This window comes from Sipha flava, unplaced genomic scaffold, assembly GCF_003268045.1.
Source record: "Sipha flava isolate LNK unplaced genomic scaffold, YSA_version1 88_pilon_pilon, whole genome shotgun sequence".
NCBI lineage: Eukaryota > Metazoa > Arthropoda > Insecta > Hemiptera > Aphididae > Sipha > Sipha flava.
In genome coordinates, this window is record NW_020273630.1 from 574,459 (window position 1) to 599,671 (window position 25,213).

A 25,213-nucleotide genomic window follows, 5' to 3' on the forward strand; every position below is an offset into this window, starting at 1 on the left:
TCATAATTAAATATACAAAGTTTTCATAAACGGGCCGATGGATAATATTTAACAATAAACATATTACACATAATATAATAATGGTATAATATTACAGCTAGAGCATACTATAAAAAGTGTCACGTTTTAAACTAATTTAAATATCACAATCTACACATAAAAAATAATAATAATAAAATAAATAAATAAATAAAAATACAGGTTCAAAACGCTTTAAACAAGTGTAATATATTGTACATTATTCGAGATAATATTTTATGTACACGTTCATTTCGAGTTAAAAATAAAATACAAAAATGCTTGACTAGTTATTATTACTGAAATTATTTTATAATTTTATATATTAATTATATATGTATGTATATTATGTACAATATGCATAGATTCAAGTTTAAAAATAACGTACGTAGCTCTTATTGCAATTATTATGTTCCTGACGACGGTCGTCCTTGCAGAACGCTTCGAGAACGACATCTTCTGTGGCTGGTTGTGGGGGGAAGGGGTGAAAGGGACATATTGACCAATGAGCACTATTACTATGACGATCCACTGAATTCGTATCGTATTTTGCGACGTACAAAGGGATATATTGGCCAACTACATTTTCACGAATATCGTTTCGACACCATTGAAAAGGAAACAAGAGGATATGTTAATTCATACACGTTCAGTATTTTACATAAGTCAACAGTATAAATGTACAACTGACACTAAATATTGTGTCTGAACAGAAAACGGTTTTTACACAATTTCGACGGGTACAGTTCCCATCATGCGCGACAAAAAAAAAAAAATATGTTATTGTATTATTTCACGCGCGCGAAAATACGCGATCAAAGTCTTTACTCTGACGTTGAACACGGAACCCTATTCGTACGGTTAAAGATTGCCTATTTTTCTATCAGTCTATTAAGAGAGCATTTACAATATTATTGTACATTATATACATATATTTATCTATATATATATTATGTATTATATTTACACGTGACAGAAATGAAATCAATATCGTGCGAACTACGTGAGATTATTGAAAGGTTCGGCGGAGTATTTCGTAAATAAGTTCAATAATACGATTCTGCGAAAACTCAGTTAACAGCAAGAGCGAAGGAGACTGATTTCTACGGAGGTGTTGGGCTACATGATTCTACAACGATAACACACGTAGATCGAAAAAATAAAAAAAAAGATTGTCAAAACATTTTATCCATGTATAGGTATGTGTACACACACACACACACACATGCACTATACATATATATGATGTTCTCGCGGTGTTCGCGATCAGACCAACAGTTTCGGGCGACCAGGAGAAAAGGATCGATTGCGCCGGATAGACTCGTATGAGCAGTCGTACATGACCGTAGTTCACATTAGTAAAGTTGAATTATACGCAATTGTTTTGCGATAGAGTCGATCCGGTGAAACCGATTATCGTTTACGCGGCGCAGGCAGTGTGCGTGATTGACGGCGATCAGTTGGACTCCCTCTGAGGTAGATAAGACGCGTTTTCCCGGAGGACGAACGGCCAATCCCGATTGAACTCGGAACGTTTGCCAGCGCTCGACCGTCATGACGCAGCCGGGGCGTAGCCGAGGTTCTTGCGCTGCAGGAACAGATGGATCTCCCGGAACGTGGGCCGGTCCGATTCCTGTCGTTTCCAGCACTCGCGCATCAGATCGTAGATGTCGCGGCTACACGCCGGCCGGAGAAGGTACTCGAACAGACCGTCGTCCACGTGCATGTGCGACAGGTTTTCCACCACTTGGTGGTCCGTGAAGCCCTCGTATGGCCGCGACTTGGCCAAGTGAAGGATTTCCCACAGGGTTACGGCGAACGACCAGACGTCGCTTTTGGTCGAATACTTGTCCTGCAAACGTGGCAAATGAATGTGGTTCGAATCAAACACAACATGATGATAGAGGGGTGGGCGTGTGCGAGTGTGGGCAGTAGGGTAGAAGTGTTCGTTTTGACTGCCGTCTTTTGAACGATTCGTAATTTTAAAACGGCATTCTTTGGGCTTACTATTTTAGTTATTATAATTGCTATTGTTGTATTTTACACGTTTAACCAAGTCTGATAAGTGAATCAATTAAAAAAACGATTGTTATAACAGAATCGATGGTTTCTTACGAAAGCAATAATTTTCCATCAGAAAAATGATTACAATAATAATTATTATCGTAATTGCTTTGCAATTATTGTTCAACATAATATTATGTTGAAAATAACGAATCGATATCCGTACATAATACTCGAGAACATTATTTATAATTATATCGATTAGAATTAAATAACAGTATTCATTATTTAGGTCCCGAATTATCTTCAAATGGTTCTGATACAACTAGTTGCAATAAAATATCAACTATCAATAAATTTGTAATCCTAATAATTTGTTGGTTCGTTGAATATTGTAGAACACAAGTTATTTACTGAGTTACTCGAAAATTACATATTAAAATCATCATAACGCAAATAAATAGATACAAATAATCTGAATATTTGACTTTTTGGTATTCGTATTGGAATTAATCAACATAATTGTTATGCTTTAAACATTTCGGTTTTCGTGTTATTCATTAGTATGTAGTAATAGGTACACAGAGAATGAAGGTCTTAAGGCACGTGTAGTATACTCACTAAGAAAGCTGATTCCCACGCCATCCACCGGATGGGAAGTCCGATCTTCCCGTCAAGTTTGTAATAGTCAGATGAGTAAGATTCGTTATCAGTACCGAAGTCACTAATTTTCACTTTGTACGCTTTACCCACCAAGCAGTTCCTATAAAATTCAATAAACGTCATTAGGTAAATGGCCGAGAGGAATAAAAGTCACTTAAGTTTACCTGGTGGCCAAATCGCGATGAACAAAATTCAACGATTCCAAGTAACGCATTCCGGATGCTATTTGCGTAGCGAGATACAGCAGACATTGAAAACTAAAAAAAAAAGGAAAAAACCCATATAAAAATAATGATATGTACTTATAGATGATTTATAGTCTAAATCATGTATGAGATTCAGTTTTTTCTCAGTTATATACACCTACATCCGAACAATTATTTATGAGGAGAAGACATAATAATAAATTTTGATTTCAAACTTTGAAATCAGAAAGACTATTCGACATCATTGTGCATTCGGGGATTCAAGAATAGAATAGATTTAATATATATAATACCTGAGGGTCTTCACAGAAGGTGGAAGATTTCGAGCAGCTTCGACGGGCACGTGCATTTTGAGGAACTGATTCAGGTCACCGTGCTCACTGTATTCCATTACTACGCACAGCGGTTGTTCAATGGAGCATATACCCAGCACTCTAGCTATATTCTGGTCTTCGAGACCAGCCAAAATTCTTACATCGTTTTGCAATTCGGCTCTGTAACGAGTACGCAATTTAATGAGAATAAGTTTACGCCAAATCAGGTTAAACGATCAGGACGGACATCAAACATACCTTTCTTTTTCCGATAGCGCTGGCGAGAAGAACTTTACCGCCACCAGTCGCTTGCCCAGTGTCATATTCGAGTTGTATTCGTTGATGCTGTCTGCTTCGGCCACGTAAATCTAAATTATTCGTTAGCTTTTAATAATGGATATTATACTTTTGTGCACACATATATACTAAGACTTATACGTGAATTGTATTGTAAAATAAAAATAGCAAAATAAAATCAATCTAATTCATGTATTTTAGAATTTTAAATGAGTCAATCGGTGATTTTAACGTTTTACGTAACAATGTTATTAATTTATGTAAAACATGTATTCATATATGAATTCGAATTGACTGTTGGAGCTTGATGTAGTTTTTCTTTTGATGAACAAATTTCATGTATTGCTTAACTTTGCGAAATATTATTCAGAACATAATTTCTGAATATACTATATTAGGGGTCGAATATCACTGCCACTTGAAGTATTATCTTACGGTGTTTCCAAATGGTGGGTCTATCTGCTTAAAGCAAAAAAGAAACGAAAGGATCAAATATCGAGAAAACAATAATCCTGACATATATTAAAATCGCATTTTATCATAATTATTTTTTTTTTTATTTATTTATTCTAACAGAATAATAATGGATAAATTGTATTATAATGGAATACATTTCTTGAACGCAACTAAATTAATTAGAACTTTAGATTTTCATTTTCAAAATGTTTCTTGGAATTTGTGAAGTAAGGCCTTATTCAGAATAGATATAATATTAAATGAACCATCGATCGGTGAGCCCGTTATTGAAATATCAACCATGCCTTTTCACTAATGTTCTTGTTAAAAAAAAATAATATAAATTGTAAATAATTTATTGTTTTTTAAACTATCTTCAAAGAGTTAAAAAAATCCGACTTTATAAAAGATTTTAATTGGATTTTTACTTGTGTAGCAAATTTCTTATAACTAGAAATTGATTTTTCATTTCAATCATACACTCTCATTCGATAAAAAAAAAAAAAGAAAAATGAACGTGAGGCGTGTCACTTAACTTGTGTTTCTATACCATGAAAAGTCGAAACCTATGTATTTGATCACACCAAGCTATTTATACCATAACATACGACATTATTATAGATTGAACAGCACGTTCTGATATAGCCTCCAGGAAGAAAATCAATAATATTCACATCGTAAACTAGATTTCGAGTAATGACGACTTACCGCTCCGTAATTACCCTCACTGAGTTTGGACAGCATACGCAGACGATGCCGTGGGAATTCGGGTACAGGCGTTTGTTCGAGTCGGCGTTTTAGTGCTGTCTGAGATTCTTGTTTTTGCGAAGACTAAAAAAAAAAAAAAAAAATAAGTACACATATAATAATAAACGTATAGACGTACAGAAAAGCGTTAATGTTAATAGGTCAAATAAATATATACATATACAATAGGCAGAGGAGATGGACGACGGCCGATCAAAATGTCAAACGGTTCCCGCTACATAGTATATACATGTGCATTTACACATAGTGTATCGTGCGAAATTGAGGAATTTTAGAATTTGTTCTCCAATTGACAAATGTTTAATAACCATTCTGTACACGTTTATTTTAACAAAGTATAATTTTACCAATATGGTGTTCCTCGAGATTTAGATAAGCGACTTTACATTTTTAAAACGAATACTACAACATAGTATTATTAGATACACGAGTGTCCGTATTGGAGTAGTGCATAGCGGTCGTTAACAGCGTTTTCACGCATAAAAAAAAAAAAAAAAAACGAATTCTGTATTCTAGTTAACATTTAACAGCAATAGGTATTGTATACAGGTACCGTTTTTATGTTTAGGAAATGTAGGCCCAAAAACGTAAACGAGGTGCGTGAGTGTCGTCATTACTATTGCTATTTGTATCAATCACTTTAGTCTCAAACGGAGGAAGTATATATATATATATATATATATATATATTGTGTACTGTATGACGTACAATACAGGTTAGGTACGACAGCGAAGTCAACACGTACTATTCAAGGAGACATGTGACATGTCGTGTCGAGGCTATTATTCATAATATTTTCTATTGAAACGACAAAACAAGGGGGGACAAAATCAGGGGAAGCGACGGAGAGCGGGTCTTGTCGTGTTCGGCTAGTCCACCGCAGTATTAATCATCTCTCAGCGAAATGAATCCAAAGGCCGAGGATGTGGGGTAAGAACGAAAACGAAATATATACATACAAGATCACGCAAACTCGTACGTGAGCGCACCGAAATGGATTTTAGAAGGGGAGAAAAGAAATATCTCTCATCCTACCTGCTTTTTTTAAAAAAAAAAATCCTTTAAAAATGCCTTACTTTATTTATTACGCTTAAAACGTTACGTCGAGAAATGTTTAATTATTCCTGAGCACACAGAAAATCCATTTGGAGTTCTCACAGTTAATTATTTCCATTTTAGATCAAGAACTTTGGACTGTTCCTTTTGTTACAATTTTTATTATTTGCTATGGCTTTTTATGATGTTTTAAAAATAACCTTTATTTCAGTAAAAAAAATAATGTAGGTTTTCATTTTAATGAGTAGTATAAACGAAATATTATTTTATCTTTGGATATTATTTTGTTACGTTGTGGTTTTATTATGAAATAATTAATAACAAATTAGACAAATTAATTATTTAATTCTCACAATAAACCGAGTTAAAAGAAAATAATTACAGTTTAAAAAAATCATACTCCCAAAAATATTCCTTTCACTTCAATATTATAGATAAAATAACCGAATTTAATAAAACATGATTTATATCTCGAGAAAAAAGGGAACGTTTAAAAAGATAGATGCATAAAAAAATGCTGGTATAACTTTTCATATCATTTTTTTTCATATTATGAACGTTTTCAGTTATAGTTCTATAACGACTATAAAAATATTCTTAGTCTTTCTAAGAATGCATAAGTATGTATTATCACAAAAATGGGAAAATATAATTTATGTGGCACTTGTTCGTCTAACCGACAAATTATGTTATTGAGGTTTATGCAGTTACACATGTTTAGTTGAATTCCAATAATTTAATCAGTTTTATTGCTGCATTGTTTATTTCCAAGTGGACATTAGTGTCGGCACTGTTTTTGAGTTTCTGCCTCAAGTCAAGAACACTTGTGGATTTATGTGCATGGACTTGGCACTCTTACGAAAACACATGTTAAAACTTACTTTTTTACTACTTCTGCTCTCGTCCGTGGGATACATTTTGTTCCTGGCAAACGTGTCGGTCGTGACAGGAGCCACAGGAGGAGCTGACGGGGGCGGCGGAGGCGGTGGTGAAGTCGTGAGTAATGGTATGGTTCCGGTCTCGGGCACAGCATATTCGTACGTAGAATCTGAAAGGTAAACAATACAGTAAGTCATCTTCGATGCAAGTAGAATATCACAAGATCATTAAATCGTTTGATATTTCGATACTTCCGTTGAGTGAAAACGGCTCAGGGGAAAATAAGATTTTAATTATGAAATTATGTTTATAATACGGACATAAGTATATAAAAATAAGTGGATACCATGATATTCACTAGTCAATCGCAAAATTTTAAACACGACGTAACGAGTATATGTTGTAAATGTTTGAATGGTCGTTGTTTCGATATACGCGCGCAGTGACCCGAAGAAAAAGCATTTTTCGAAAAAGACAGAGGAAAACTGTTATCGATGAACAGCAAAGAAAATATGATCGAGATAATTGAATTATTGTTAATTTAATGAAATCCGTGGTTCGACTGGCGTAATGCCCGTATATTAGTATACAGTGAACATTCTCGTAACGGAACTTTCTAAAAAAAATATACTTAAGTGGTTAAAAAAAATGTTGAAGTGGCGTGCAACGAATTCACAAAAATCAAAGTTCACCCCCTCCCCTCCCAATTGAAGTGTGCATGATAATTTCGGTTTACTCACTGCCCGAGTCCATATTGCGCCCGATCACTACCGTGCTATAGCTGTAGAACGGCGTGTGCGCGTGATACGGTTCTTGGTACGGTTCGGTGTCCAGCTGAATCAGTCTGTCCATATCGTGCAGGTGCCCTCCGCCTCCGTTGACGGAACTGGCCGGATGACTGTTGCCGTGATGGCTAACCGAGCTACCCGTGCCAGCGTCCTTGTAACTTCCGCCTGTGCCGCAGCTACTTCCGGACGACATGCCCGGACATCCGGTATTGCCGCCGTTGGACAACGCACTTTTGCCCACTAAAGGGCTGGCGAAACACTTCCTCTGCCTGTGACGAGACACGATCAGGAAAATGGCGACCGCCAGCAATATGATAACGGCCATCAATACACCGATTATGATCGCCATGTACGTCTGGTCCTCGTCTTTGGCCGTAGGCACTGCGGAACAGAACAAACATATCGAGATTAATACATCATATTCATCGTGTATTAATTATACTCATCGTTCTATGTAACCGTACTTGAAAGTTCCGGTCTGAGAGGGTTCTGGTCCTTTGCAGCCGATCCGTCTTTTTGAGTCGGTAAGTCTGGCGGTGAAATGATTTCTTCGGAGAAATTTCCTTGTGCAACGTCTACGAAAAGCAAAAGTTTCAATTATAATATAAAACGCTCATAAATTAATAATAATAATAAATTATGTATGCACTATATTATTTGCTTGGTTTCCTTGTGTTAAATTAATATAGTGAATTAAATTATAACGGAAGTTGAACATAATTATATGAACTTCGATGACTATATAAATAATAAGAAAACACGAATGATTAAAATAAAAGCAATTAACAATTATTATTTTTGTGTACCTAATCCGAACTGATTATAACAATACTTTTTTTATTTTTACTTCGCGATTCGTACAGTATATTTTTAATTATATCTTAAGGTTTTAGATTATTTTCCAGTTTTATATGCGGCGATTCATTTGCATATGGGCAAGGGTAAAACAGAAGAAATGATGTGTTGGCGCCATGACATAACGAATGTCTTTCACAGTTAAAATGCAACGAATTTAAAGCCTGTATACCGAGTTAAAATGAATGGAGATAGTTGAAGGGCCCAAAAGCAATTACGTAGGTCCATTGTTTAAAAACACCTCAAAAACCGCGGCAATTAAGGGTCTCGCAATTTTCGTTGTCATTATTATCCCAGTGGACAGGCAACTTATAAAAAGTTCTTAATTAAAAAATACTCGATTCGATGCTTTAAAAAAAACTTGCTCGGCGTCTTTCACGTTTTTTTTTTATTTTTATGAAGACCAAAATTTATAAAATATAAGAATAAAATGCTAAAACCCTAGAAATTAATAATTACAGTAATATAGTTACGCTGCTTCCAAGTGAATAAGAAATTAGGAACGTGAAAAAAATGTATTTTACTCTTTTATTATATCCTAGAATGCGATAAAAACGGTTTTCTAATTTTTTTTAATTTAAAATACAAAAGTAATAAGAATAGTTATAATGAACAAATAAGTGGCAAATCAAAAATATTAATTTTTTATTGTATATTTCTTTCTGGTATATTAACAAAATAGTTTTATGTGTTCTATAAAAAAAAAATTTTTCTTGCTCTTCTTACATAATTTAACACGTTTGTTTTAAGATTTTAGTTTTAATCATACAACATAAAACATTAAAGTGGATAATGTAAGGCGCACATTGTACAAGCAGATCAAAGTGTTCCAATAGCATACCTAATAACATATTTATGCAAAACTTTTCTCATAAATCTACACCTTGCCATAACCTACTACTACGTAATATTATGAGCATGCGGGGCTAAATTTCCTTAAAATGCCCTTCATTGGATCCTCTGCAGGGGTGAAATAAGGAAAAAGAAAATAAAACTGTTATTAGGGTCGATATTAAAAAGGTTGTTTCAACGAGCCATTTTAACCATTCCCCCACCCATTATACACATCTGTCTCTCTAAGGGTGTCCAAATGAAGACGCCAACAACATTTATGACCTTTGTTTCGGTAATTGAAATAAGTTTAAGTCTACAGTCTTAAATCTCAGACTTTGTGGTATAATACTTAAGCTGTTAAACTAATTCATAAAATTGGCTATAGGAATTGAAATTGAAAGATAATTTCTTTGCTAACACAATAATAACCTTTAAACTTTAGCGGAGTATTATAAGTAAATACTTGTACTTTATGAGATGGAATATAAAACTTTCACAATCAAAGATCACACATACAACATAGAATTCTTTAACTTTAAATAATATAAGTTGAAATTACAGATTTTAAAAGAAAAATATATTACCTAAATATTATTCCATTGTTGAGTGAATACTGAATATTATAGGAAAAATATTAAAATATTATTGAAATTTTATGTATTGTAGAAATAAAAATTAAATTAATTTCTTATTCGTACGTATCATTTACAAAAATTATAAATTAGATAATGATTTGTATTCTTTGTGTTGGTGCACAATTTTGTTTTCTCACTATGTATGTGCGTAATGTAATATGTTCGTGAATAGCGTATGTGTGTATGTGCGTATCTTTGAGGGATTTGTATCCTACAGTGTAACTATATATTTCCGTTACTGAACAGTTTTTCCCATTTGCCGCCGACAGCACCATATATTCTCACAGACATACGGTAGGGCCAGACGATTTTCCCATTACTGCTTTTGCCTACCAAAAACGCTCAGGTAAACTATAAATCTTCTTATACAGTGTAATAAAAAATATATACATATTTTATATATATATATATATATATATATACGGCATAAAAAAAAACAAAAGTAGATGGAAAATGAAAATAAATACGTAACCTCTCGAGATTTATGTTATTTTTTCCATTTTCTCGACTACTTATTGTTCCCTGTGGGATGAAGGGATGTCATATTTCGTAGTTATATAACACCTTTTTTTTAATTTCTTAAAAAATAGTCATATAGGCATCTATTTAAAAAATATATTCTTATACCAATATTTTGTATTCATTTATCATTTAATTTGTAATCAGTCAAACGTATTAGACTTACAGAAATGTTTTGTGATTCGGATAAGTCTTCTAGTGAGTTAATTTAAAATATGATGTTACTTTGTACAACGCAAAGTAGAAGAGAAGTCATATTATGAAAAAAAAAAAAAATGTATTAAATATTAAACGCGTTCGTCAAGATTTCATTTTGATTTTATAATGTTACGTTGCAACGCGTTATGCGTGTTCACGCATGTAGTCATACTTTATTGCCTTTATGTATATTCATCGCTCTTTTAAAAAAATATAAGGGCCGCATGCAAGTCTTTATTTTTTTTGCTAAATAATATTCAGTGCTGTGTTCATACAGAATGCATAGGGGAAGTTATGGGACAAGGGAAAGATGTGTACTCGTGCAGGTATAAATAAGCATGTTTCCAGTCGGATGATTTCGATTAACACACTCGAGTTATTTCTGGTACGTCGACCCGGCATATACACCATTTTATTTACTATTTGATTAAACGCGAAGCAAGGAAAAATCCAGAATCCAAAAATTCCCTAGGATTAAAAAAAAGTCACAGACCGTATCAATCCTGCGTTTTAAATGCGACCACCAAGTAGTAATATATGATGGGCCTGAATTGTCGAGCGTAATAGCTTACTATAATAATAGGTGTTAAAAATACCATGGCTTAAGAAACCATGTATAATGGGTACGTAAATATGAGTGTATATGTGTAATATATATATATTATGTTTATGTATACAAACATGTACAATGTAAGGGATCTATTTTATTTACATAAGAAGGAAAAAAATCAGCGTGATGTAATACTTGTTTCATACAAGAGTTATTAAAAATGTCCTGTAATATGGTTAAAAAAATATACTATTAAATAAACATTATAAGTATTATAAATATAATTGTAAATTACCAGAATCGAATGTTATTTCGCTGATCATGATCCACTTGGCAGCAAAAGACAATCTGAGTTTAACAAATCGACCGACTCTCCTGTGTAATTTGATGCTGACGTTCCTAGATGTTTCGAATATCCTATCTTCCATGTATGTATAAGTCAACGGTTCCGACGAGTATACTTTGCCTCCTACGCTGAATAAAATACTCGCCTCGGAGAACACCTGAAATTCAATGTTTTTTATTAGAACCTCTGTGTACTTTTAACTATAACAGAAAAACGTTTAGTTGTCGGTAACAAGTATTTTTCATCTCAAAATGCTTTATTTTTGTTTTCTACTGATGTTTGTACAACAATATCTCGAGCTTGGTACACTTTTTTTTGTACTTCAGAAGAATGACGCAACGCCGCATATTGTCTAGGGAATAACGATTTTCAATTTATACATTAGACAAGACGATTTTCGATTCACAACTATTATACTTCGCGACCTGTTTCCAACCACCAATCAATAATACCTGTACACATAGAAAAGTGACAACGCGAATGTCTATTACAGAACATTGTCTGTAAAGGAACTTCAAGCGTATACGGTGATTTATCGCGTGTTTTGGCCTCGTACATGCTAATAGTCTATGCAAGTAGGCTTTATTCTTATATCAAAATATCTCGTAGGACGGTTTCGGTTAATGTAACACATGAATCTTCATTACCGGCGGACGTAGTGTCAACACATCATTGAAGATTTAGTAGCATCCACGTGACATTGGTTAAAATAATACGTAAATCATTGTGTATTTGAAATTCTTTTAGTCAGGGAAACTCCTCTGCGGAGTATAAATATTTAATGTTTTGTTTTACTAATATCGTGCCCTCCGCAAAACATATTTATAACACCAGTTTTCCAGTTCTTTATGCATATTATAGTTTATATGAAAACAATTGTTTATTATTAAACTATAAGTTTATACCTGCACGCGTGTTTAAGTGAATTTATTGTGTCGATCAAATTTAATAGTTTATGATTACAAAACAAACACAGGAACGGAACGGCAGGAATAATGGGATTACGAAGTTTTTGGTCCCAGCGGGATTCTATTGTTTAGTAATATCGCAGAATATTATTATTATTATTATTATTATTTCTATTATAACTACTACGCCGCTCCGATTGGGCCCCATCCTGTTAATATCGTGTTGACGGCATCAGTGTTGTTTTATCAGAAATCCCGCGAGCCAACTACACGCATGATAAGGTTTGGTAATGTTTTGTCAAAACTCATTTCGGTACACGTGTAAAATTAAAGAAGTTAGCAAAACTCGCTTCTAATTGAAAATGATGGAAAGATAATACTGCACGAGGTGTTCTTATTTTAAGAAGCACTTTAAGATTACGAACGAGAGTCGCTGTTGATTAAATTATGTACTGCGAAAAAAGCCAATACCCTCAGAAAGTTTTAAGAAATTAGTTTTCAAGAAAAAAATGTCTGATATTAGGACAGTACTACACGGATCTGTAAAGCATGAAGTTTACTTTGGCCAATAGCCCGTAAAAGTTTTCAGATTTGTAACGGGGAATGAATATAACGCAATTAGAGACACAAAAAACTTTTGCGACTTGTTTAAGTCGTTTTTAAGCGCAGAAGGGGAAATGTTAAGACTAGTTTATGCGAAATGTATATATAACTCTCAGCATTTGGCAATAGCTCTCTGTAAAATATAGGTATTAATATTAAACGAAAGCACGACAATTAATACGGTCCTACGATTGGATTTAATTAATAATTTAATCGATTCGTCATATTTGTACACGCATCCGTACAGGATTTGTCTTCGGTAGTTGTTTTCATACATTACCGATGATACAGTGTCGTATAGACAATATTATAATTGCGTAACCCCAACAGTAATTAGAAACTTAGTTTTTCACTTATAAAGGCATAAACAGTTTGTAATGCGGTCAGAAGAATTTCCTTATATATTTTTTTATAATACACGCCACTAGATGTAATGTTATACATATTGTACTCGTAAATGTGTGTCCAAATGGACAAAGCGATTAACCGTAAATCGATTGCACTCGAATTTGTAATTAAGACATGAACAGTGGAAATTATAGAAATTATACGTAAGGCGTAATGAGTTAAAAACAAAAAAAAAAAAAAAAAAATGCATTTTAAAAAGGTGAATGTGCTATTGGTCACGTGCGTTCAACATTTCCACGGCAAAACAATGGTCACGACGTAACACGTGCAGGACGTGCGGGTGCAAGAACAGATTTTTATCTGTTAATTATCGTAATATCCCCTAGTGAAACAACTCAATGCAATAACGTCCTCCGCGAACCGGCCCATCCACCATATTATATAACGCGCGATACACATACGGCCATCGCGCGCGTTTCAACGTGTATACAGTAACACACACACACGAAATCCTCTTTTTTCTCTCCGCATACGCACTGCAGCATAAGGTACATTCTCCTATTGTGTTTGACGATCCTCTGATGTTTATAGTGCACGTAACGGCCATGTAGACCATCAGCAGCTTAACGAATGCAAAAACTTTTCACAATATTAATCTGTTCAGTCGTGCGCACGTCGAATTGTTATTAGACATAGCGAAAGAGGAGACCCACTCGCAGCCGTCCCCAAAAGCCCGCTACCGGTTTACCATCAAATATAATTTCGTCATGTTATTATTATCATTATTAATAATTTCGAGACGCAATTTGCATTCGTTTGCAGATTTAACCCTCCCCCTCCCATATCCCACTCTAACTATCTCTCTACCGTCCTCTTCGTCTGTTATTGTCTCCGGGGAGATTCGGTTTATAATCAGGTTTTTGAATTCATTTCCACTTTGGGGTTAGACAACGATGAATAATTGCGTTACCGTTGTGTCGTATAGCATGCTTAAAGGGTGCTTTTTAATGGGTTCAGGATACGCGACATTATTGAAAAAGTACAGATAATTGTTTAAGCACATACTTTTAAAATACTAAAATTAGAAAATACATTTTAGGTTACTATATAACTGTAGACGAGTTTACCTGTACATCCTTTTGAAACTGGTTGTTACAATAAATATGAACTCCAATGAATTCTCGGATTTTGTCGAATTCAAATTTAATCTCGATTGCCTGACCACCTCTTGTATCATTTCTCCAACCGACCCAACCTTGATCTAAAATAATAACATATATTTCATATAAAAAATAATAAATATCCTTGATTATACGATTTGATTGAAAGGTGTAAACATATTAATTATTTATTAAATAAAAAAACAATATTTTAGTATTTACAACTATTTAAAATAAATATATGATAATAAGATTGTTTTACTCTGAAGTATTAAATATTATAGAGCAAGACATGACATTTAATACAAATTAAATGAAAAACGTAAGCTATTTATCATATTCATATGCGTATTTTTGAATAAATCATAAAAGCTAAATCGTATTGAAAATAATAAGAAAGATTATAAGGTTGTAAAAGGGTAGTATGGACATAATATTTTTGTGATTAGCTAGAATAAATAACTTAGTATATGATTCGGAAAAATCAACTTTTACCCTCTCACATAATTTGAAAATAAAGCGATCGTTTACCGTGGTCCATTAGCTATGGTGGACATAGATAATGTGTTACATATATATATATAAAAAAAAAAAGAAAAATTATTTCAACCACTGCAGTAAGTGGTCGATTCCTTTTCCGACAAAGAAGCTTTTATTGAATTATTCATGAAAACTAGAAATACGCAGCAAACATAACGATTGTGGTTTATGGAATGTTTACACCGACTTCGAAAACTTGTCCCATGAATATATTTTGGGTTTAAAAATTCGGTATTATACGAATGAAATAGTTTATTCAGCATTATTTTTAACTACGACGTAATGCTGAACGTTATAACTTTAACAATAAATTACAAACCAATGTTTTATTTTTTATAAATACACATCACATATCTATTTTACGTTATTGAAATTAGAAATACAGAGTCCTGAAATTTTCACATTAACAAAAAATGTTTACTTATACTGTACAAACATTAAGAATTTATAAAAGCGATAACATGTTTTTTTCTTTTTCTTTTCAACGACAGTATAGAAATACGGTAAATCAATTTATTCACATTATTGTAATTGCTATTGTTGGGTATTGACTTAACGTAGTTGTTTATTTAAGTCTAATACTAATATTATTTCATTTTTTACCCAATTTAATATATTTACATAGAATATACTAACTAGAGTTACCACAATCACTGTATCAATCAATAGAAATATTAATTTCTATTTGATATAATATCGTTACAGTAATAATAAATGTAATGTATACTTTATCAAATTAAGAATAATGCTATATCAATGACAATAATTGTGTAAAGAAAATATACTTTTTTCGGTATCGTAGTATGCCGGTCTGAAATGATCTGGTCCGACTTTGCCGTCGGTGAGTTGACCGAGGCCTCTTTGCAGTTCATCGTCCCAATATCCGTCGTACGTGGAGTCGTAGAACTCCCATTCTGTACTGCGTTTATCACCTTGCGGCATCGAGTAACTAAGAATTCCGTCTAAGCGCATACGTAAAATAAAATTATATCATACAAGTTATCGATTTGAACAATAATAATGCGATGAAATTAAAAATGTCCATCAAATGAACAATTTATTCGAGAACCGCAGCATTACGATTTAATACTAACCTGTCCATGGACATCCGTAGAGTTCGACTCGCATGCACACCTGTCGGGTGTGGTAACTGTGCGGCAAGAATCTAATTTTCGACGCCCAAATTGGAGGATTCAGGTCTTGTTTGTGTTCCAAGTACGTGTTGATGTTACCGGTCAGTATCTACAAATGAAAAAAAAATTACGTCAAATCCCCATCGTTTATAATGACTTCCGCGAACAGTGGGCGTACATTTAAATTGAGTAATCGAGTATTTAGTTTTAACTCGTAAATTACCCTTTTTTTTTTTGCAATACACTGACGTAACATCAGATCGAGTTAACTAAACGTTATGTTATTCATCAATATATAAAACATGGTTTTTCGATTAAAAGCTAGTAGGGATATTGTATGGGACAAAATTTACATTTAATGAGATAATAATCGTTCGTTATAATAATATCATTGTTCGACCCGGTAAAGATTTTGATTCGAAATAATGCACTTCAATTATATTTTAGACGTCTCGGGGGGAGGGAGGAAATCCCATATATACGTCTTAGAATGAACGTTTCTTGTATCATGACGTTTTACAATGTAAGTCTCGGGGAGCACTGTTAGTACATATTGTAATATTATTACATTGGGTATATATCCTCATTCGGGTAGTGGTATTGTTAACAAAGATATCATTATAGGTATCTTTTATTTTAGATTTAAAAATACATAATCTGTACAAGTAGCACAATAAAAATATATATTTATTGACATCTTATTTTTGATCGAGAAGCCATCCATACAAGTGATATTTGATTGAGAATTTAATAATGTTATCTATAATACTACCTTTTTTTCTCTCTTTTTATTTATTTATTTATGTTATTATTAGTTTTGTAGCAGGTCACGATACCAGGTCATTTTTAGGCACTCTTAGGGTTGTAGCCAGGTATCACATAGGTGTGGAGGTTCTGTATAAGTGGGTTGGAGTGAATTTGAGGATGATTATGAAGTTTGTAGAAATTATCAGCTTCTTCGGTTATAGTTTTCATTAGAAAGAAACTGAGATATGAATCATACAGGTAAAACTTCGAGATATATGTGTGTAGATAAAGACCGCACGGGAAATTATCACGGATCATAAGTAATTATATTATCTTGTAGATCTATTCACGTGTTTGTTATCGTATGTAATTTGTTCTCCGTTAGATCAACGTGTTAAACGAAAACCTGCGTTTTGGTCTCCATCAATAAGCCGGGTTCCTACTACTGGCGTACTTGCCAAATTATTTGTGAGTTTTCCGAACATTGTCTAAACTTTGTTACAATACCGGTAATTGTCAAAGGAACAGCAAGCATACTTGTAATAATGATCCCACGACTCATTCACTTTGGTCAAGAAAAACGGTAGCTTACGAACGAAAATGATTAAATACATACTGTTTAATATCAATTTATTTTATTATATTTATATTAATATCTGTACAATCGCATTCATATAATGTAAATAATTTAATATTTTTCAATTTATTTTACATTTCAAATATTTGTTTATATGATCATATAAACATCATATATTTTACCCAAAAGGAATTGGTTGATTTGGGAGAAGGACCGAGTATCCCATCTTATTATTAGATATTTTAGCATACTCCTACTTTTCATAAATGAAATTATTTGTACAAGTATAAAAGTATTGGCGTAATTGTCAAGTATACGATTATTGGCGTACTTGTCAAGTACGCCAATCGTGGGACCCGGCTATATACGAATAAAATACACGTAGATTAATTTTCGTAAATAAAAATAACGTGAACCGTTTACACATGAAAATTGTAAACTGGACTCAGTACAACGGTGATGATACATGTCTGAATGTATTTAATAAACGGTCCTATTCGAACGAGGTATGAAAACGCATACAAAATATCACACAGCTATATTCCGTATCGTATAATAAGACAACAATTTGGACGGTAATAATTGGCTTTCACCGGCGAAATAATAGCCCTATAAACAACAGATCAAATATAACACATATAGATAACGAAACGAGTGTCTGAAACGTAAGCTAAATAATATTGTAATTTACTATTATTTTATAATATATTATAATCATGGATGTTATTAATCTTTTTCTGTCGTAGAACTTTCGACATTCCGTTACAACGTTATACAAACTATTTTACTATCGTGAATATTTATCTTGCAAACGAGTGTATTAGTTGCAAAGAACAAGCGTATTATTTTTAAATCAAAAAAAACAATATTCAATCTAAAATTGTGTAAAATAATACGCATTTTTAGTGCAGCATCTCACACTTTCGAGGTTGTTATTGTCATTCTGCCCGTGATGTGCAGAAGCCATCCTCGACTTGAGAAGCATACAAAAAAAAAAAAAAGAAAAAGAAGAAAACAAGTTTTTCTCTCGTTCAATCTACAGTATATGTACACAGACTCTTAGTGATGAGACAATACTCTGTATACGTACTCACAATAGACAAATATTTTACTCGAGTGCGGTTCACGTGCAATAGCAGTGGACGCCATTGCACGAGGTAGCGACTCACGATCGCGTTTCGACCTATTTATATATTATATATAATAGTTACAATGAACTGTGAATATAAAACTATATAATATTTTAAACAGTTGACTTGATATCATATACTGTACAACCCCTAAGGAATTCCGAATTTGATACGTGAATAACATAGGGTCTTCAAGAGTAAAGGGGAAATTTGAAATCACTGCCTCAGAATCGTAAAAATGTAAGATAATATTTATTTTTTCATTGACAACAACGGAATCTAAATGATTTGCCATTAAGGTACAAAGGTAAAAATGTCATATCTTAAATTGATGTTCGTAAGATAGTATCAATTTGTACGTAAAAATTCTTATGATGAAAATGTGTCTCGACCGACGGTAACTAGTTTCAACAAAACTAGGAATGTCAGTTATCTCTCATCATTTTTCCACTCTCGATATTATAAAGTGAATAGATTTTGTATTTTCAATAACAAAAATGATTCAACTACGTTTTTATTACTAATGTGTGAAAGTTGTTTCAAATTTTTCCGGAAGATCCTGTATAAGGGCAATGACCGTTTTGTTTCGTTTGAAATTTATAATAACTTCAATATTTGCATTGAACTATGGGTAAAATTATATTATCTCAGGAGGAGGAGGTGGGCGACATTCCGAACAAATTAATAATTATTTTTATCAACACGGTCCCTATGTTCTGCCACCGAGGAAATTCAAATATACATAGTACATACTACTACTTTTGCCGTTGTTTCGCGTGTACACTTCTGCACGATGACGACGACGGATTGTTTATTAAACGAGAGTACATCTGTTACAGTTTTGTACTTCGCTACAGTGATTTATTATAAATACACAACAACCGTTCGCGCAAAAGCTCGACACCGCAGCTATACATTCCCCCTTCCATTGTGTTACTCCACATTCTCCTCCCACACTATGGTTTTAATAATAATAATAATAATAATAATTACACCGGGCTTTATGAATCATTCTCGAGGAGCAAAATCCGGGCTCAATCTCTTCGACGCGCGCGCGCGTAGTATGCCGAGCGCGGGAAATACGGCGTACGGCGGCAATAAAACACGATAAAATTAGCCCGGAGAGTTTCCTCGTCACCAGATGTTGCTCGCATGATTTAGAAGCTCGAGGGCCGTTTAATATAACCCCGTAGTTTATATGTATATGTATAACCGACGACATTCATCTACGCGTCTTCTCACTACGGGGTGTTCGCGGGTCAAAAGCCATTTAAGCCCTCGGTCGAAAGACGCTGGTTTTTTTACTACTTTAATATTTTTTATGCTCTTCCAGAAATCAACCTAGATTGGTCAATTTTCTAACTTTAAAAAAAAAAAATCTCACACGTATACCTCATCGAAAAACTGCGACGGACTTTGCAGTACAAATTACATTTAAATTATTATTATATATATATTTATAAAAAAAAGAGAGATGTACGTATACGGAGCGCGTATTTGTGGAAGAGATATCGGAGAACGACTGGGTCGTGACGTTCTCACGGTGTTCATGTCTCTCTCTCTCTCTCTCTCAATCTCTTTCCCCAGATCTACAATTGTTATTTTTTAATTGGGATGAAAAGTCGAAAACAAATAAAGAATATTTTCTTGTTTAAGTGTCTTCACCACAGGTCAAGTAATTTAATAAAGCATATCATATATACTTAGAGAAATGGTGACTGGTACAGGAATAAAAACTTTTAACGGGATAATATATGCCGACGTCAGCTAATTCAAAGAAACAATAAAGTTCTATACGTACATGATGAATAAAAACGACAGGGCTTTGGTGTTTTTTTTTTTTTTTTTTTTTTTTAACGAAATTCTTTATATGAAAGAGAAAGAGAAAGTGTATTAGGTACATAAAACGTTAAAGTATATTTATTGTATAAATTGTAATTAAGTTATCTAAATGTATAGTCATTTTATTTATTTATTTTATATTTCTACATTCATGGTAATAATTATTAAATTCATAAAAATCGTAAATCAACATAAGATTTAAATATTTAAAAAAGTCATAATTTTTTAGAAAAATAATTTATTTCACAAAATACTAATAATTTATACATATATATAAATATTTTTTTTTGCGTAACAACACTGTGCTATCAAATGATTAAATATAGAAATATATTAAACTAATTTGGTAAAGGTAGAAATTTAATTATAAGATGAACATCAGATTTTAAACTTTTTTTTTTATACAATTTAATGTATTTTGGACGATATATCAATTCACGTGATTTCATAAATAATTTTTTATTACAGCATCTTACACATCGATATAATATTGTTGTATAATAAATAACAGCCTGGAACTCATGAAATGTAATAAATCGTTTTGTTTGCATAACAAACCGAAGGAAAAAACAAACAAAATACAACAACATAGAAATCTTACACTTCATAAATATGAGTTTTCGATAGCTCCCGAGGCTTAGATTTAACAAGAGAAGATGGTGAGTCGATGTTTATTCTAGATTTAAGTATATATCCAGCCTGCGCGTGAAAATAATGATGTTACAACTATATTTGTATTTAACTGCAGTGTGTAGTCGTATTAAATACGCGATTTGTTTTATGAGTATGGCTGAGAGGTAAAATCATGAAGGAAAAAAAAATCGAACATCTAGTAATTGGAAAAATTGGTATTTGGAAGCTTTGCAAACGATAGATGTACACACACACGAGTACGCTCGCACACGTGCATATTATATGTATACGTTTCGGCGACCGTTCCGTCACGATGCGCTCGTATACATAGGAATATATAATTATATTATAAACATTGTAAGAATCGACGCATATTTACACGATCGCACGGGAACAGCCCCCGAAGTACCTACACCATAATATTACATTGTAGGTATAATCTTGTTTTTATTTTCGCTTATCCGCTGCGATCACACGTAGCATTAGCGCCGGTGCGAAATAATAATAATAATAATAATAATAATAATAACAGTCGGTCGCGCCGAAAACGAGTGGGCACTACTAATAAATTGGTCGGTGCTATATAAACGGACGTACTTTTTGTGCAGCATACGATGCGTCTATTACCGTAGATTAGATATTATGTTGGACTACAATTTTCACAAAAACACCGGAGATACGATCGATAATTATGATTAACATCGGATAACACCTTTACACATACGACGGCTAGAAAATTAAACTTCGTCGTAGTTATACTTATACCAGGATCACGATGGATTTAAAACTTTGTAGCTGCTGATCTGTGTGTATATCAATTTCGAACGAAAAAAAAATAAATAAAAAATTGTCTTGTAACACGTCCGCCGTCGCGCGTACACGTAAAAAGAACATATTATTGTCGCTTTAGTTGTCGTTTCCTGTACAACAAATATTATAATAATACGTTAGTCCACTCAGTTTATAATAAATCATTCGTCGTATTTCGTGACAACGGACAGCGTATCCAAAGAGTTGTTTGAAAATGAAAAAAAAAATACTTCGCTTGCATTAGTATTATTTTTGTACCGCAGCGACAGCCAATTGAACGGAGTTTACGGGGGATTTGTCTTAAATACTAGAACGGCGCACGTAATTAATGCCGTAGTAAATTATTGCTATTGTTTATTGTACGATAAACACTCGTCGTTATAGTCATCATTCATCGTGTTTTATGTACACAATATATTATAATACGTATATAAACACGTGTGCGCATGTGTATACGTAAGCTATTTAATTACACCCGGCACACACGAGACACAATGTAATATTAATAATAATTATTTTGATACACAGCGCAATGACGAACGATATAGAGATGAGTTTTTTGTTTTTTAAATTATGTAAACGCACCGTTTTTCGTTCCATCTCGACCTCTGTGTTTACTTATTGTATTGATATGTAACTGTCGTGGCAACTGCCGGGATGAATTACTCTTTTTTTTATTCCTCGTCTGATTTAAACACTTGTAAATTGCCTCGGTATACACATTGGTTTTCAAAAACCGTAAAGAAAATGCGTCGTAATCGCTTTTTAATTTATTCTGAGTGAAACACGCACCATAAGGTGTACACCGCGGGTAATAATAATATATACATGTACTTACAAAAATGAAACTCTCCGTGTTACAGACAAAATAGTACGTGCGAAACGTTTACATTAATTTTTTATTTTAAACGAATACACGTCTTTCTGTATGTATAGTGTGCACACACGTGGATTAACATAATTTTTGGTAAAAAAAATCATTAAAAATATTTATTTTTTCCCTCTTTACGTACATTTTTTTTACAAAGAGTTCCGTACTTTATTCTTATTTTTGTATTTTCAATTAAATAGTTCTAAAAAAAATACATTTTGTTGGTATACGTGTGCATGCACCAAATCTTAGCTTATTAACAATATCAACCTAGTAAAAATCAGTGATGGTATGTGTTCTATGGTAAAATAAACTACTGTGTTTCTTCTTTTATTTACTTACCAACCTCGTTATAAATAATGGTTTGTACCTACTTGAAAAGTTCAACTTAAAAATATTAAAAAAAATAAAAATAAAAACATGAAAGTTTCAAGTGGAAAACCGTGCATCCACGCAAATACAAACACGAAGGGAAATATTAATAACTTACAACTCGAGGAAAAGGAAAGTTTACTTGAAGTTTAATTAATCACATTGCTGAATGTGAACAAAATAAAAAAGGTACGCCTCTTTGAGTATTTAATTATTTTACATTTTTTCTCCATCTAAATATTAATTACAATTTCATTGAAAAACCAAATGATTTTTTTATTCAAACAAAATTTTAAATCGTAGCGATATATTATTGAAAAATCTTGCAAGGGAGAAAATCCATTAATGTTTCTGTTTTTTATTATGCAAGCAACAGTGTTTGTCATTAGCAACGAAAAAGAAATAATATCACAAGAAAGAAATATATCAAATGAATAATGGAAAAAGAAAAAAACTGTATTATTAAAAATAATAAATCAAAATAAACTTTTTTTTATTTATTTTAATTTTATTAAATGCTTAAAAAAATCCATTAATGTACTAAAATAAAACTATTTTAATTAAACAATTAGCAAAAATGTAAAACAACATTCAAGTAATAAATAACAAAATATTTAATCAACATAGTTGGAAAAAAAATTATAAAAATGGATTAGGAACATAATAGTTATATGCAACGGATGAAAAATTTCGATGCCGAAAATTTGCTTTGAACTGTACACGAATTTATGTCATGTAATTAGATGAGGTATATAAAAAAACTTGTTGCGTTTAATGACAAAAAAAAAAATACAACAAGAGTTGGTAAATTCCATTATGATAATTATACATTGTTTTAATCGTTATACAGTTGAAATACTATAACAATAATAATATTAATAATAACCCATGTCAATTTTTTTTCATAATAAATCTTGTTTTCATATCCAAATACATAATTCATATGACGAGCCAGATGAAATCTATTACTCTTTCAATATAGTCACATAAGAGTCCGTAAACCTAATTAAGCGTAGGTAAGCGTAATAATAAAGTAAATAATATTCGTACGACATTTTTTTTATTTTTTCGAGACAAACGTCTGTATTGTGATCGCATGGGCATCTTAGTCGGTACTGCGATTGGACAAAAGAGAAAACAAAACTCCCCAGCCACAATATCCTACGTTGTACTAATATACAAATCTCGTAAATTTGGACCTCAAGTACACACTTATGAATAAACAAATAGTCGGTGGCGACAGGCTGCAAGTGTGCACATGTGACGGCGATGGCGTGTCATTAATCTCTGCAAAAGGTTGTTAGCCGTTGTGTCGTGTCGAAGGAAGTAAGGAGAAAAGGAGAAAGACGGCGACAGCGAAAAAAAAATAAATAAAAACGATCCACTCGATCAGAAAAGAATACTGTAGTAGGGATGGCAGGGGGCTTAGACATATAGTATCTATATAGACGAGTGCCAGTGCGGCGACCACACACGCCACACACAAGAGTAATGATTTCGTTGATCTCTTTAACCCAACGACGATACACTTGTATTATACTACTAGTACCTACTACTATCTTCTATATGGTGTAATGATTAGGCATGTGCCACGCGGATGTGTGTGTAGTTACTAGTCATGGATACATGCGATGTACATTTTACGTTTATACACACACATATAAATCTATTGATCGACGGGCGTATCAATACACACACACACACACACACACACACACACACACACACACACACAAAAGTCGCGATTCTGAATACTCAATCATTTACATATACCCCGCCTCCATTCGTCAGTACAGGAAAAAAAAACGTTATTTGTTTTTAGAACCGTTTTCGACGTGTATGCAACAAGCACTAGGCCATACCTCATCTGATTACCATTATGTAACAACTACACAAATGAACGAAAAAACGTTCAATGATCAATGTTCTTTAAAATATTACTTTATTACTAATTTTTTCTTGGATTTTTTTTTATAATTATCTGTTACCAAGTTTGTGCATAGAGTTATTAATATTACAATGACACGGGATGGATTTTATTATTTTATTCGTTTTTTATGTACAAGTATAACATGTTAACATCATTCAAAAATATAATACATCATGTAAAATAATAATAGTTGCATCTTTTAATTGTTATGAAAAACATTATG

At 32.9% G+C, this 25,213-nt stretch overlaps 1 protein-coding gene across 2 annotated transcripts in view; it reads right to left on the reverse strand.

Annotated features, from left to right (window-relative positions):
* Positions 1–746: 746 nt before the first annotated feature.
* Positions 747–25,213, reverse strand: part of LOC112693544 (discoidin domain-containing receptor tyrosine kinase B-like) — a 127,950-nt gene continuing 103,483 nt past the window's right edge. For both annotated transcript variants that reach the window (XM_025568655.1, XM_025568654.1), the window contains 13 exons: positions 16,040–16,187; positions 15,731–15,907; positions 14,373–14,506; positions 11,336–11,543; positions 7,914–8,024; positions 7,402–7,830; positions 6,664–6,830; positions 4,667–4,789; positions 3,464–3,573; positions 3,185–3,385; positions 2,850–2,942; positions 2,644–2,785; positions 747–1,870 (listed from right to left, as the gene is read on the reverse strand). In XM_025568655.1, the coding sequence (XP_025424440.1) occupies positions 1,571–1,870; positions 2,644–2,785; positions 2,850–2,942; positions 3,185–3,385; positions 3,464–3,573; positions 4,667–4,789; positions 6,664–6,830; positions 7,402–7,830; positions 7,914–8,024; positions 11,336–11,543; positions 14,373–14,506; positions 15,731–15,907; positions 16,040–16,187 (2,343 nt within the window). In that variant the 3' untranslated portion in view covers positions 747–1,570. The remainder of the gene's footprint in view (positions 1,871–2,643; positions 2,786–2,849; positions 2,943–3,184; positions 3,386–3,463; positions 3,574–4,666; positions 4,790–6,663; positions 6,831–7,401; positions 7,831–7,913; positions 8,025–11,335; positions 11,544–14,372; positions 14,507–15,730; positions 15,908–16,039; positions 16,188–25,213) is intronic.